The 15,159-nt window shown below is 44.4% G+C and overlaps 1 protein-coding gene across 1 annotated transcript in view; it reads left to right on the plus strand.

Moving 5' to 3' along the window:
- The window catches only part of RSU1 (Ras suppressor protein 1), a 175,952-nt gene extending 161,127 nt beyond the window's left edge, over positions 1-14,825 (plus strand). The window contains 1 exon segment of the mRNA NM_001309339.1: positions 14,366-14,825. Coding sequence (NP_001296268.1) covers positions 14,366-14,468 — 103 coding nt within the window. The 3' untranslated portion in view covers positions 14,469-14,825.
- The last annotated feature ends 334 nt before the right edge of the window (positions 14,826-15,159 follow it).

Genomic DNA, 15,159 nt, shown 5'->3' on the forward strand with positions numbered 1-15,159 from the left:
AACTGTACTTCCCTCCACCCAAGCAGTCTTCATGGGCTTCAGGAGTTATTTCTGTTGGCCCTTTACAGGCTCATCCTCAGAACTATTACAAATGACTAAAGATATTGAGAGAACCTTTAGGTAAGTGAGATTACTTAGAAAAAAAAATAGAGTGTGTTTGTGAATCTGTGTGTATATATATCCTTCCTTTTTCTAAAGCACTGAAAGTAACCAAATGCCAAGAAAGGATCCATCAACTTTCAAAATTCCTTTCATCTAAGTCCAAGAAGATGGGGCATTGTACAATATTCACATGGTCTCTGTCTGTGCTGTTCAATCTGGTAACCGCTAACCACATGCAGCTCCTGAGCTCTTGATTATAGCTTATCTGATTGGATGTGCTGTAAGAGTAGAATACTCACCAGATTCCGAAGACATAGTACAAAAATTGTCATTAGATGTATATGATAAATATACTAAGTCATTTATAATTTAACGATAAAATAGGTCAATCATTTGTATTTGATTACATGTTAAAATTATTATATTTTGGATATATTGGGTTAAATAAAATATATAATTAAAATTGACTTTATCTGTTTCTTTTTACTTTTTTAATGTAGCTCCTAGAAAATTTAAAGTTACATTTGTTGATCTCATATTTTGGACAGAGCTATTCTATACATATGTGAAAGTATGGAATATGTCTCTACAAATTAGAAGTACTAATATGTGTTTAAAAATAAGATTTAAAAAATAACTTCCTGAAATATGTATGAGGGGGAAAATGAACTCCCTGTAGGTATTCAATATAGCAGGTACGACTGACTAAGAGAGCCTTGTTTTACCATTCTGGGGAAAATAGCAATTTTGATTAATAGCTATTCAGGGGAGAGTATTTTTCCATGAAAACATAGGTCAGCTTGAGTCCATCGTTACAGAACATGGTTTGTTAATATTTGAATAACTGTCATGCATGCATTCCCTTTGTGATTTTTCACCCAAGTGTCATCGCATCGGCCGCATCATGGCCACACCCACTCGATGTACTGGAAACCATGACTACAGAGCAGCCCCAGGTGGTGGTCCACAGATGCCCTGGTCCTCTGGCATCTCCACTGCATGCTTCTACTTTTGTTTCACATTTACCATCTGTGTCTAGGATGCTCTGACACCTTCCAGGAGTGTTTTGTGGGTGAGATTCCTGGATGAAACACTTGAGATTCTTGGATGAAAAGGTCTGTTGTGACAAGCGTTAGCTCTTCTCTCCTCACCCACAGCCACACGTTTGCTGAGTCTACAGGTCTCTGTTGGGGACAACAAACAACTAAAGCCTGAGCCCCCAGGGAGAGTCCATCCTCCTGTTGATGCATTCCCATGGTCCCCACCCAGACATATTGCTGATGCATGGAACCCTCTGCTAGACTGTTTTTAACATCAAGCATAACCCACAAACATCTTAGTTCTTAACCTTTTTGCACTGAAAGACCATAAATTTCTCTGGGATTCTTAAAAATCTGATTTAAAAAAACTCAGAGGAAATGGGATGACATATATTAAATCTGCTGAATATATCAGAGCTAAAAATATTTTTTAAATCTTCCATGTCTCTTCGGAGTATGTCATCTTACGCAAAACATGAAAATGAAACTAGAAGAAAGATGGCATCCAAAGACTCGTCTACTGTTAAGCTCTCATACGTGTCTTCTCTGTTATTCTTTTGACAATTGTTGGCTTGTTCCCAAGTACCACTGTTTCTTTGCCTACCTAAAGCTGATCTCCGCCCCCTCTGCCAGCCTCCCCTTACCACTGGTCAGTAATTCCAAGATTGGGGTCAGGAATGGAGGAAAAGCACAGATCATCTTGCCATGCCATGTTCCAGAGGTGGGGTTTGCCGCTTGAGAGAGAGCCCAGCTTACGTGAGGGAATTCAGCTTTGCCAGGGAAGTGGCCTAAGGGAATGAATCAAGTTTAGCTGTCTCTAGCTGCTGCTTCCTGAAGTCCACTTGGTGAGAGCCTCATGGCTAAAACACTGTTTGGAAAAGTCCACCCGTAGGTAGATGGATGCTCTCTTGATTTTGATTCCTAAGGTTTGTTTTAAAAAAATTTTTTTTTATCTCCTTGCTCTGTCTGTAAGTGGAACATGACTCACCTTATAGAAAATCCATGGACGGGGAGGAGGGGCAAATGATACATTGCTGGCTAAAATCTCAGGCATCATGCTGTAATCTGACCAGAGCACGGGGGCCACCTTAGAGATGCGAGCCCTTTAAGGTTCCATTTAACATGATTTTGCTTAAGGGTTAAATGAGTTAATAAAAGGACAGCACTATACAAGTTTCATATATAACATGCGCGAGTTCCATTCAAATGCCCATCTCTGAGCAGGTTGAAGCCTTTGCCTGGAGCACTTGATCTGAGTGGGTTCTGGGTGTAGTCTGATAAGCGCCCAGTCGATGTGTGAGGGGGTGCAGCAGGGTGCGTGCTAGTTACCACTGCTGTTTAAGTCCAAACACCCCACTCTCTATCTAGGGAAACACAGATCACCCAATTAGTGGATTTATTCCAAAGCGTTCCTAGTTCCAGTTCAGTGTTACTTGCTCTGCACTCTGGAACTTATAGGCTTATACTTAAATTTAAAGAGCTGTCTAGCTTTCTGGTGACCTGACCATGGGTCACCTGCCATGGTCAAATCATCAAGTCACCTGAGCTCGAGAAACAGAGAGAGAGGAACAGTCTCAGGAACAGAGAGTCCAAATTGTGAGCCTCAAAGAGGAGGAGAAATAGTAGTAGCAATCCCTCTATATATGCTTTTACTGTTTGTCCTTACAGTAAAACCAAAACAAAGGAAAAGCAGAGGCGTCTGTGTTTAGACACTGGGCTTCCTGGTCCTGTGACACTAGCTCTGTATTTGTAATATTATTTATATCTAGAGCCACGGGACAAGTGTGCACCCTACATGGTTTTGTTCATGTGATATTGCTTAAGGTTGAAATGAATGAATGTCTAGAAAATGCCATAGAAACTTCCTGTGTCAGGGCTCATGTGTAGTAAGAGCTGCATGAGTTTTGCTGTTGTCATCACCAGCTCGACAACTTCAGAGGTCGTGAACAATGCTGAGCCATTCGCGAAGGACCCATGTGTGACCAGAAAGACTCTTATCTTTCCATGATAATAAAAATTCATTCTGATTTTTAATTTGTCTAAAGGAAAGGATTTTAAAAACCCACTATTTTCCTAGTGTTCATTTTAACTTAATTCCCTTTTATAAACAATTACTATCTTCAGCTTTACTCATATCAGAGGTAATTAATGTTCAATAAAAAACCCATTGCACTTAAAGGAATTTAATGGAAACCCCTGGTCACAGTACTAGGAAAGAGAATTTCCACATGAAGATGATGGACTGGGCTCCCAGTGGCCTCAACATGCTGCCATGGTGCGTTTACTGCCCAGTCTCACCCTGAGAAGTCCTGCAGAAACTGAGGAAAACACTTAAGAAACTGATGTAGGACCCAGAATTCCGTAACAAGATAACTGCCTCCAAAGACTATAAGACTTGCCTTGGCCTGCGTAGCATGTCTTCTTTCAGTACACAGCTCTAAATGGGAAGCTGATGTATAATCACTTGAAGGGCGTGGAATTGAGGACATTGGAAAATGTTTCTTGCCTAAGATATTCTTTTAATTCACCAATCAATATTTATTGGGTGACTAGTGTTTGGCTGGCCCTGGAGAAACAAAATGATGCAGACAGTCCCTGTTCCAGTTGGGAAGACGTTCATGTAGTCAGATACTCTTAGTACATCCTAGTAGGTGCAATGATGTCTGCTTTCATTCACTCAGTCAACAAACCTTCATTGTGTGCCCATGGCACACCAGTCACAGAGGATACTAAATAAGACAGACAAGGTTCCTGCTCTGAGTTAGTCTTCTGTTAAGGGAGGCAGGAAACAATGAGTTAACTCTGTTAACAATAAGTAATCAAATAAACAAACTAATTATATTGTGACTATTGGTGTGAAGGAAATGAATGTGGTCAAAGATGGATAATGTGGGCAAAAAGGACCTCTCTTAGAAATTCACATTTGAAGTAGACCAGAGGGATGTGTTGCTCAGGACTCAGCATTCCTTTGATTACAGGGAACACAAAGCCTAGGAGGAGGAGGGATTATTTGGTTATTTTATATAAAAATAATCTAACAATACAGTAGACTTCAGGCATGGCGTGATGTCGGGGTTCAGTGTCGTTGGACCCCATCTCTCTCCCCCTCTCAGTTCTGCTTTGTCTGGGCTGGGCTGGTGTCTCTCCAAGGCTGGCTCTCTTCACAAGATGTCAACATGGCTGGCAGCAGATCTAGGCTCCTAATTCAAGTAAAACAGGAAAGAAAGAACTTTTCTTCCCAACAGTCTGAGCTGAGGTCTTAGGTCTTTCTCTAGTTGGCTTAAAGTGGCCACAGGCTTGTGTATGAACTAGTTACTGTGCCCAGGGCAAAGGGAGGGGGTTGAGACTGAGTCTTGTTTTGACACTAAAACTGGGTCAGCATAGCCATTCACATCGAAGCTATTTAAGCTCTCGTGCGTCCTTACCCTCACCCGTAAGACGGAGGTGGTAATAGTGCCTGTCTCAGGGAGACCTGGAGAAGAACATTCCAGGCAGAGTGGATAGCAAGGTCAAACCTCAGAAATAGGCAGGGGCCTGACTTGTCTACACCCTGTGCTGGGGATTGGGGACGTGGAGGGTGGTGCTAGAAGGCCGGACCACACAGTGGTGGCGCCATGTTTGTTTTCTTTGCTTCCTCTGAGAGACGTAGCCCTGTCGGGCCTGCATAGAACTCACAGCCTGGGTCCTCACCGCCCCTCTCTGCAGGGTGCCCACTGCCACCGTCACCCACTGTTTGCCTTGCTGGCCAACAGCAACACTCTTCTGATGGACAATTCTCTCTCCAGCTTTGCTAGTACCCCTGGTCTGGTTCCAGTCAAGTCTCACTGCCTCAGAGTTGTGCTGGTGTAATTTGGGGTGACTCTTCATGTTTCTGCTTTAATCTATTTTGTGTTGATATTTAACACGGAAAAGACATTCTTATTGCCTTTAAATTCAAGTTTTAGGGTAATGCCTCACTGTTACCCCAACTCGTAATCTCTGCAGCCAAGTCCCTTTGGCAGGATGTGAAATTTAAAGTGGGTTATATGATATGGACAAAAGCAATAATTTGTGCTTATCTTGTGTTAACATTACAACTGTTCATGTTAAGGGGTCTATTACATAATTACTATTTAGCTTTTGAGAGCCAGATTCAAGTTAGAGAATTTTAATATTAATGTTTTTTCAGAAGTAATTTTTAAAGGGGGTAAATGCTCATGTAAAAGTAATTCCTCACTTCCTCGTATTTATGAATAGCTTATATGTCTATGTGTGTATTACAAACACATCCAGACATATATGGTTAGGTGTCTCCTTTTTAATCTCTACCAGTGCCAAGTACTGGATCACACAATAATTCTTTTCATAAAAAATATTCTCCAGTACTCTAGATATGAAGTCTATTAAGGAAGTAGCTTGTTTAGAAAACTTAAAAATGCCCTTAGACTTGTTTCCCTTTGTCTTTTAGTTTATTCTGGAAATTGCAGCATTTAGCACTTTGCAGTTTAATCTAAAAGGATTACCTATTTTCTTAAATGCTTAAGCAGGGAAGCAAGTTGGAGATATCGATTTTTCTCTGCATGTATTCCGTGAAAGCTGTATTTGCTCCTTCCCCAGGGAACATACCCCCTGAACTGCATGCTTGCTGGTGACAGCTCGGACCTCTGATACATAACCAAAGACCTTGCCTAATATCCTTGCAACTGCTCGGGGAATTTTTATTAAGTGAAAGCATCATTAGAGTAGACAGGATGATGAAGTTTAATGAGCATCTTTTGTGCATGAGATTGTTAGTTTTGCTCTGCCAGCATCCTCATTTCTCCCCTCCAGTGGGGCAGATAGTGAGTCTAGAATGCATGGGGTGTTTTTAAACCTGCTTTATATTTTATATTTTTGTATAGCGTAATGTCTGTCCTAAGCCAGCTACAAATTCCCTTTGGCTATTTATAAGGGTGCCATTTGCACGTGTATGTTTATACTTTCATTTTACACAATGTGTTGGGGACAGAGAGCAGTGAGGGTTATAATGGAGAAGAATGTAGGAGACACATATGGCCATTAGCAAATTGCATAGAACCATCTCTTAGAGGCTTGATCTCAAAAAATCATTGCCTTTTGAATTAATGAGACTTCTCATGGGAATATGGTAACTGTTAATTTTTTTTTTCTTTAAGACTCAGCAGTTTATGTGTTAAGGTTCTGTCACCAGCCCCTCATAGCTGCTAGATGGGATAAATAAAGATATCGCAAATGCTTATTAATAATCCAGGCTTCACACTTTGTCCACAGATTTATTTGGGGAGATTTTAAATTTAGCTTCCTACCATAAGATCACAGATTATAAGCAAAAATTATTTCTCTCCATTATTGTCACTGGCCATATACTTAGATTTTAAAATTGGCTCTTTTCTTGGTCTGTATGAGGACTTTCCATGGAAACACCCAAAACAACAGGAGGGAGGCATACGACATGAGCAAATGACTTAAGAGCAGCATATTGTACCTCTCATGTACCTGGCATTCTGAAACACAATATTTACATAGCACACAATGTGCTTCTAGCACTCTTGCACAAAAGAAGTGAAGTCTTCAGTCCCCACCCTCAAGAAAATGCTAGGCTTATTAAGAAGATAGAACTGAGAAATCCAGAAGGATGGGAGACAAGATAACTTAGTGCATTAGGAATTTGAACTTCGGAATAGTTGCCTGGGTTTGATCCAAGCCTAAACCTCCTAAGTTTCCTCAGTTGAAAAATAATAATAAAAACCCCTACATCACTGGATTGTTGTGATCTGAATGCAGATTGCATGGTATCAAAGCATTCTGCTGATGCTTCGAAATAATGAGCCAAGAACGAGAATCGCTTTATGTGTCATCAAAGACTCAATGGTGAAATCCTGATTAATCCGACAGTATTTTGTGAACACAAGAAATCGGGGTGGGGAGGGAGGTGGAAGCGGTGAAAGACCTGAAAATATGGATAAGGTCTGAATTGCAGAAAGAACCCAGGCTGGCATTCCAGGCAATAGTAACACAGATCAGCAAAAAACAGAGACACCAAAAAGAATGCTGGCTGGCAGGAAAGGCTAACCCTAGGCCTCCAATTGATTTAGCACTTATTTTTCAAAACACTTTAGTGAGCCTAAGCCAGTCTGATTGCCAAAGTACCTGTGAGGTAGACAGTGTGCAAATATTCCCATTTTACAGTTAAGATAACAGAGGTTCTGGAGGGATGTAGGTCTCTAAGTTTACTCAGCTAACAGGTGGCAGGACTCACATTCACTCCATCTTTCCTATACTCCCCACGGCCTTCCTCCAGACCAGCCTGGCTGTACTCAGGTCTGTTAGTAAACAAAGTGAGATGAAATTGAGTAAGTTAAGCATTACGTGGCATGTTCTGTGGCTGCTCTGTGCCACATACCGGGCTGGGTATTTGATCCACTGGGCAGTGGGTGCTGTTTTCCATATATTAACCATGGGGGGATTATTCTGTTCGTCATGTGTAGGACATATTGGAGGCAGGAAGGGGTCAGCATCAAGGAGACGAAGAAGGAATCCATTTTAATAACCAAATGGCTATGTAATATGGATCTGTATTAGGGTCGAGGAAAAAGAGAATGGATAAAATCATAGGATGATGGAAATAAGAAGCACCTAAAGCAGCTAAGTAATCCATTGAGTTACGAACCTTTTGAGAAGCTGATGAAAGCTTTGTTCCCCTTCTGCTGAAGAAAACGCACACAGTTTTGCTTGGAGTTTCAGATGCTTCCCTGGTCCCAAGCTAAGAATTTCTACAATAGAGGAAACTTCAGTCAAACTTGATTCATGTGGTGACTGAGAAAAAAGAGGCAGATGTCAAAGTGGCTTGAACATTCTGATCCTGAAGGTCTGGGGATGTGGAGGACAGACCCGTGGAAGTTGGGATGGGGAACTGTCACATGCTTTGGTTGGGTTTAATAACTGAGCATCCCAGGGGAGATATGGCAGAGCAGGGGTTGAAAATGGCAGTGACTTGGAGGGCTCCTGCTTAGAGAGAATTGTTGAAGCTACGAAATTCACTGATCTTTCTAGGGAAGAGAATACAAAGAGAGAGAAGCAGAAACACAGGACTAAAGTATCGGGAGAGAGAAAAAGAACCAAGTTAGTGCGTTGCAGCCAAGGGAGGAGATTTTCACGAAGAAAGTGGGTGGTCCACAGTGGTCTTGACTGCAGCATCTATGAAGGGGCTGCAGGTCTGCTGCAAGAGACCCTTGGATCCAACAGAAACAGTAAGACTCAGATTTTTATTCCCCCAAGATGAAGATGCCCATATTAAATAAAATTTATGTATCAATAATAGAAAAGTGTGGATATCATCCTGCTGAATATAATGTTTGTTGAAAAGTTTATTCTGATTCTGGCTGGCTGGAAGTTATACTCTGCAATCTTAGATGTCAGTGGGCTGAGTGTTCAGGTGCATGGAGCTTAAAGTGACCAGCCTGCCGGCTGCTTTAACAAGATGCCTCTGAAGTGATCACTCTGGTGACCCCGGCAGTCCGCAGAATCGTTTCAAAATGATTCCTCCAGTGAAGGTCTTCAGCAGGGGTTCTTCCGGTGGCTGCTCAGGGCGGGCCCCCTCCCACATGGATGAGGGTGGAGAGCTCTTGTGAGCCAGCAGTGCTGGCTGGCTCATCTCCCACAGTGTGGAGCATCCGCAGGCATCTCCCCTCTGGGATCCTCTTTGGTGACAGAAGACTGCTCATCAGACTCCTGAGTGTTAATGAATCCTTTGCTGTCCCTTTAGATTGTTCTTTGTTGGTTTTCCCCTCCTTAATCATCTCCCAGTTACCCACTATAAACCTCAGATTTCAGAGGAGAAAAAATTTTCTAAGATTCTGTGCCATAGGGTCCCTCCATTTCCTGGCTTGAGCATTTTGCCCACTGACGGCTGCTGCCTATTGGTAACCTTGAGCCAGGCTCCCTTTGTCAGCATTGAGGCTGGCAGGGCCAGGTTTCAGTGCCCACAAACAACCTCCCTGAGAAGGCATCTGCTCCAGAGGCACATGACGACAAAGCAGGGTTGCTGGCTGTGCTCTGTGCGTGGAGGCAACATCAGAAGTGGAAGAGACTGGCCAGCTTAGCCTGAGTCTTGACCTTCATGAGAGGTGAAAGTGGCGGCTGCCATTCTGGGACACCTGCTATGTGCCTGCACAGCAGACCCTTTCCATGTCTGGTTTAATCTTCACCAAGCCCTGCAAGGTAGCTGGGAATTTTCACCCTCGTTTTGCAGATGAAAACATCAGACTGTAGTCACTGTCCCAAAGTCACACGTCGTTCACGGTGAAGCAGGGTGCAAGAGTGCAGGGGTGAGTGACGCCCTGAGACTGTTCTCTGGTCCCCCCTGGGCAGGGTGCTGTGGCTCCTGTAGGGCGAGACAGGTGCACCTGAGCAGAGCACTAAAGGGACGTGCTGGTTTTGGAAGTGTGTATGTCAGGGTCTGAGGGATGCTTGGGATTTTCCCAAGTGGAGGAGGTGGAAGGAACAGACCCAGCAAGAGAAGGTATATTCACCAAGGTCCTAAGGGAAAAAGCACATCATGAGAGGAGGATGTGAGACAGTCAGGAGGACAACAATCCATCCTCAAGGCCGTGGACTGTACTAATTAATCATCTTTTTTACTTCCTGTATCTTATGATGCTTTGATCTCTTGGGGGTCTTGCTGACTGAGGAGAGACTGCCCTTCTCAGGCCTAGCTTAACTCCTAGAGACAGCGGACAACTTCTCTGCTGGCCTTTGATGTGCAAACCAACCAGTCCAAGGCCCATACCCCCAACCACCTCCTTTCTGGAACTTGCACACACCAAGCCGGTATTTCCCTTGCCCTAAATCACCCTAGGACCAGGTATTGGACAACTGGAGCCCACCCCTAGAGTCCAGAGCCCATGGGAATTATTCATGTATCCAATTCTGAACTTGCTCCAACTTGCCTACCCTGCTTCCCCCATTCCTTCCCATGAAACCACCTTAAAGGCTCTGGGCCACCCGTCTGCTCTGCCCCTTCTGCCTCCTGACTGACCTGAGGCTTTGCGGCATGGCCCTTTGTGGTGTGCCATGTTTCCTCCTCTTGGGAACGGCATGTAATAAAATTTCTTTCAGTGGCGGTGACCTCTCCATGTTGTCACTCAGTCACCTCTGTAAATTAAATTCCAGGAGTATCCAAAACATGGGCCTCGGGTGTTAGCGTCATCAGAGAATGGAGGGGGCAGGGGCCATCCAGTCTACCTGTAGTCGAGAGGTGATAGCTTGCCTGCCTGTCCCCTTTCTTCTGGTAGAAACAGCACCCATTTTTCCTTTGGGCACACTTGGCCCTTTCTGAAACCTCGTTTTTAACTTTTCCTTCTTTTCAGTGAGCTGCTACCCTCAGAAATTTTCTATTTTTGCCCGCTGAAATTAAGCAGAATTCTCACTGATAGCCTGCCCTGTCTGTCCCAGAGAGGTTACTTAGTGTGTTTGTTCTCTGCTGCTGCTGTAGCAAATTGCTATGACCTTGGTGGCTGAAAACAAAACAAATGTATTATCTTACAGTTCTGGTTGTCAGAAGTCAGAAATCAAGATGTCCGCAGGGTTGCATCCTTCTGGAGGCTCCAGGGAGAATGTACTTCCTTGCCTTTCTAGCTTCTAGAGGCTGCTAGCATTCCTTGGCTGCTAGCCCCTTCCTTCATCTTCAAAGCAAGCAATGTAGTGTGTTCAGATCTCTCTCTGACTCTGACCCTCCTGCCTCCCTCTTTAAAGACCCTTGTAATTACACTGGGCCCACCCAGATAATCCAGGATAGTCTTCCCAGCTCAAGATCCTTAAGTGATCGCCTCTGCAAAGTCCCTTTTGTGATATAATATATGCACAGGTTTTAGGGGACTAGAGCGCAGAAATTTGGGGGGCCATAATTCTGCCTGCCACACTTATTTACCAAATGGAAGCCCGATGGCTGGTCACTGGTAGAGCTAGGAAAGGAACCAGAGACCCTGGGCCCTAAGATGCTGGTCATTACTGCTCTGCCACAGCGATGTCTCCGTGTGGCAACAGCCACTCAGTGAAGTGCCGACCCCACACGGTGGAGGAGTGAAGGGACCAGGAGAGGAGGACAGCCTCGGCCCGGCTCTGCCGTGACTCACCGAGCAAGTGGGGCGGTGCATTGAGCTCTGCCTCAGTTGGTTTCTTCAAAGGGAACTTAAAACCTTTCTTCCCAAGATACTTGGGGATTTGGTGGGGATAGAGAATACCATGTTATTTTTCAGAGGAAAAGGCCCTAAAGGAGGACAGTAATCATCTGCTTATCTTTATTTAATCACTCTGACTCTAACCCTGCGTCAGTCCTGTTTTTCCACCAGCCTTCTCAGACCACTTCCAGTAGGCTTGGCATGGTGCCAGGCTTATTTAACCACCACGGCCACCCTGCAAGGAAAATGACATTGTTATTTTACAGATGGGGAAACTGAGGCATGGTGGGGGTGAGGGTCAGTGTCATTTGCCCAAGGTCGTCAGCTAGCGAGTGGCAAAACAAGGACTTAAACATGAAGCTCAGGACTGCTGTCTCCCGTGTGGCCCCTTGTGGTGCCTTGCTGTGCAGCCCCAGGAAGCCCAGGCACACAGTGAGGTCTGAGTATTAAAAGGAGGCATTGAAATACTGCAACATTCCAGTTCCTTCCTAAAAAGGAGAGGAGCCTTGCTGAGTCCTGAGCAGCTTTTGCGTCTCTTTCTGAAATGACATTGCTGGATTTCCACCATCAGGATCCAGCAAAACAGCCGCTCCTTCTGGGAGGCCTTCCATGCCCACTTGGGCTCTTCCTCGTTCAGGTCCCGGCACATGGCAGGCCCCTACCAAATCTTACTTCTTGTCTTTCTCCCTGATCTCTTCTTTTTGTGGATACCACTTTCCTGGCACGTAACTATTGCCAGGTTTGCAAGTGCATGAACTATGGAGTTGTATTTTTGTAACCCTTCAAGTTTGATGTTGTCTGCGAGTAAGAAAGTGTCTGTTTTGTCCCTTATGGAGATGAAGGTTTGGGAAATAGTGGAGGATACTGAGGCTGTTGTAAGAAGGCTGTTTAACTGAAGATACTGAGACATGGGAATGCACAGAGCAGACTCACACCTTTGCTTTGGGCCAGGGGAGAGGAGCTTGGAGACCAGAGGCCTCCGGGACCTGTCACACTGCAGCGCTAAGCCCCTGAGCTTGAGGAAGTCAACGTCCTGGGAGGAGGGGAGGGCAGGGACCAGTAGAGGGTAGGTATGTTTCAGAGTGTGCGTTGATAAAGGTGAGGAATATAAAGGACCAGTCCCCTTCGGCTCAGGGTTTCTTCTACCTGTTTGATGCATCTGGGAGAGATGCTGGAGGAGGGGTGAGGGAAGGGGGTGTGCAGGTTGGACCCCTCCCCCCAGATAATGCAGGATGGTCTCCCCAGCACAAGAGCCTTAACTTAATCACTTCTGCAGAGTCCCTTTTGCCAAGGAAGATGACAGTCCCAGGTTTCAGGCATTGGGACAGGGACACCACTCGGGGTTGGGGCAGCAACAGCAGTAAAGCTGGAGTGGCTGAACTTTCCTCTCTGCCTGAACTAATGGTTCTTTACCTGGGATGCAGGGCCCCCGGGTGTCCATGACATAGACTTCAGGGGATCAGTGACCCTTTTCAAAGTGTGGAGGAGGGGACCTGTGTGGTTTTAAAGAACCGTTTTCCTGGTAGCAGGTTCTCTTGGGGAAGGACGTGTCCCTCCTGTGGGGACACAGGGTGGCCCTCTGTCAGGCCAAGCAGGACTGGGCCCTCTGTCCGTTAGATTAGCAAAAAGCCTTTTAAGCTAACTTCTGCAGAAGTTGAAAGCTAACTCGCAGGCTCTGATGTTACCTGTCTAGGACATGTGGTACCTCCTTGACACAAGAGATGGCCTTCTCCTTGACCTGGAGAGCATTCCCAGCACCTGGCCGGACATACATTCTCCAGCTTGTAGGTCTGTCCGCTGCCACCTCCAGACTCTGCATTCTAAGCTCCTTAGGAGCAGAGACCTATGGTCATGACCACTGTTGGTAGAACCTGTTCTAAGGAGACGCTTGGAAGCTTCTGGCAAAGATAGAGTACGGTATAACCTATCAAAACCCTAGTATCCAACTTTCCCTAACTACTCCATCAGTTGGACAACTCCCTATGCCAGTTCCATCCCTTGACCGGTCAACCACGGTTGCTGATGTCATGAAGAGCATTAGTATATGCTAAGTCGTGCCACACTGTGCATGGCCACCAGTGTGCCTAGCAAAATGCGAGTGTCAGGGGAAGGTGTCACTTCCTTGAGTGGACCTTAGAACAAGGGACACCTCCTGTAGGGAGGTCAGTCTTTGTGTCAACCCTTGTTCTGTTGGCACAGGCGATTGCAACAAGCAGAGTCAGGTGTTATCTTTCCCCTGGAGGAATTGAGGCACCCACAAGGCTCTGTCGGGGACACAGGTATATCAATAAGGGGAGTTAAGGCTGAGCTGTGTTTATTTGAGGGTGGTTTTTAATTTTCTTTAATCAGAATTACTCATAAATTATCGATTAATTACTAGTCACTGTTCGGTTCAGTCCTCTCAGCTGCAGAGCTAGCTTCTCTCTGCGATGAATGCTTGCCGCCGTAATTGTAGGGTGCTTTGTCAACATTTAATCAGCGGTACTTATTAACGTGGCATTGATGTGTGGCCGCCATCCCAGCACCATCCATCATGCGTGAGCAGCCAGAGCGGGCTCGGATGCCATTGCTCTCTGTCACATTATCCAGCCCGTGGGCTTCCAGGCCAGGCATAATGTTCACTTTTCACTAAATGGACACTCTATCTCTTCAGTTCAACCCAATTTTTGTCACTGTCGACTTAAACACTCCCAGCCTTTTGAGCCGCAGTCTGGAAGGCTGGGCTGAGCGTTACTGGGTCTCCCAGTCCTGATCTCTCTTCCTTTGGTGTTTCATACTCTGCCCAGTGATTGTGAAATGCCAGGAAACTTGTCCAGAATCAGACTTCATGGCATGCTCTGTGTGTGTGTGTGTGTGTTTGTGTGTTTGTATGAGAGAATTTTAAATTCTTAAATACAGTGTATAACCCAGAGAAAACAGAAGTGATCATTTCTTTTTTTTTCAGCTTACTGAATATTCCTGGAGATTAATTGTTTAAAGCTCTACCAGTAGAAGCTTATCTTGTGTTAGTAAGGTGGATCTCACCATTTACCCCCTCTCTCTTTTCAGCCTCTACGGCAGACACATGCAGGCAAACCCAGAACCGCCGAAGAAAAATAATGACAAATCGAAAAAGATCAGCCGGAAACCCCTGACAGCCAAGAACAAATAAGGGGTTGGCATGAGCTGGGCTTCTGGTTGCTTCTCTCATTATGACTTCTCTTCTCTCCTGCTCTATCCTACAAATAAATACAGTGTGTGTGGGGGAGGGAGGTTTCTTTTCACTTTCTCTTTCTAGTGCTTTCTACCTTACCTTTTAAATACTTTTGGTAGGTGCTAGATTTTTATAAGTTCCTGAAACCATTTCCATTCATTTCCTTAAAATTACCAAAGGCAGGAAACAAAGCTGTAATTCAACTGCAAATTCCCTAATAGACACAGGTTTCAGTGCCTTGAATAGATGTTCACAGAGTTGCTTGTTATGAAAAGAATAATTAAAATCATGTAATCATTTAAATGTCACAGTTAACACTGTTCATTCCTCTGTTTATTCACATAACTCATTATTTTGCTTTCTTAAAAGTTTTCCTTTACCACCGAGATATTATGCTAACTTACAAGTGATATTAATAAAATCTTGCATTTGTGTCACATGTTGCTTCTTGAATAGAATAAAGAACAATCTGATCTTGGGGTATACACATTTTTGTTTACTTTTTTCCCCAAAATTATCTTGCCCAATTTTACTGGTTGTAGATGATAAACTCTGAAACTTTCCATGAAAAAAATGCAAAATTAAATCAGAGTTAGATTCTTCTCACATCGATTTGTCAGGTTTTTTTTTTTCTTTGAAGACTGTTTCT

Source organism: Equus caballus, chromosome 29 (assembly GCF_041296265.1).
Source record: "Equus caballus isolate H_3958 breed thoroughbred chromosome 29, TB-T2T, whole genome shotgun sequence".
Classification (NCBI taxonomy): domain Eukaryota; kingdom Metazoa; phylum Chordata; class Mammalia; order Perissodactyla; family Equidae; genus Equus; species Equus caballus.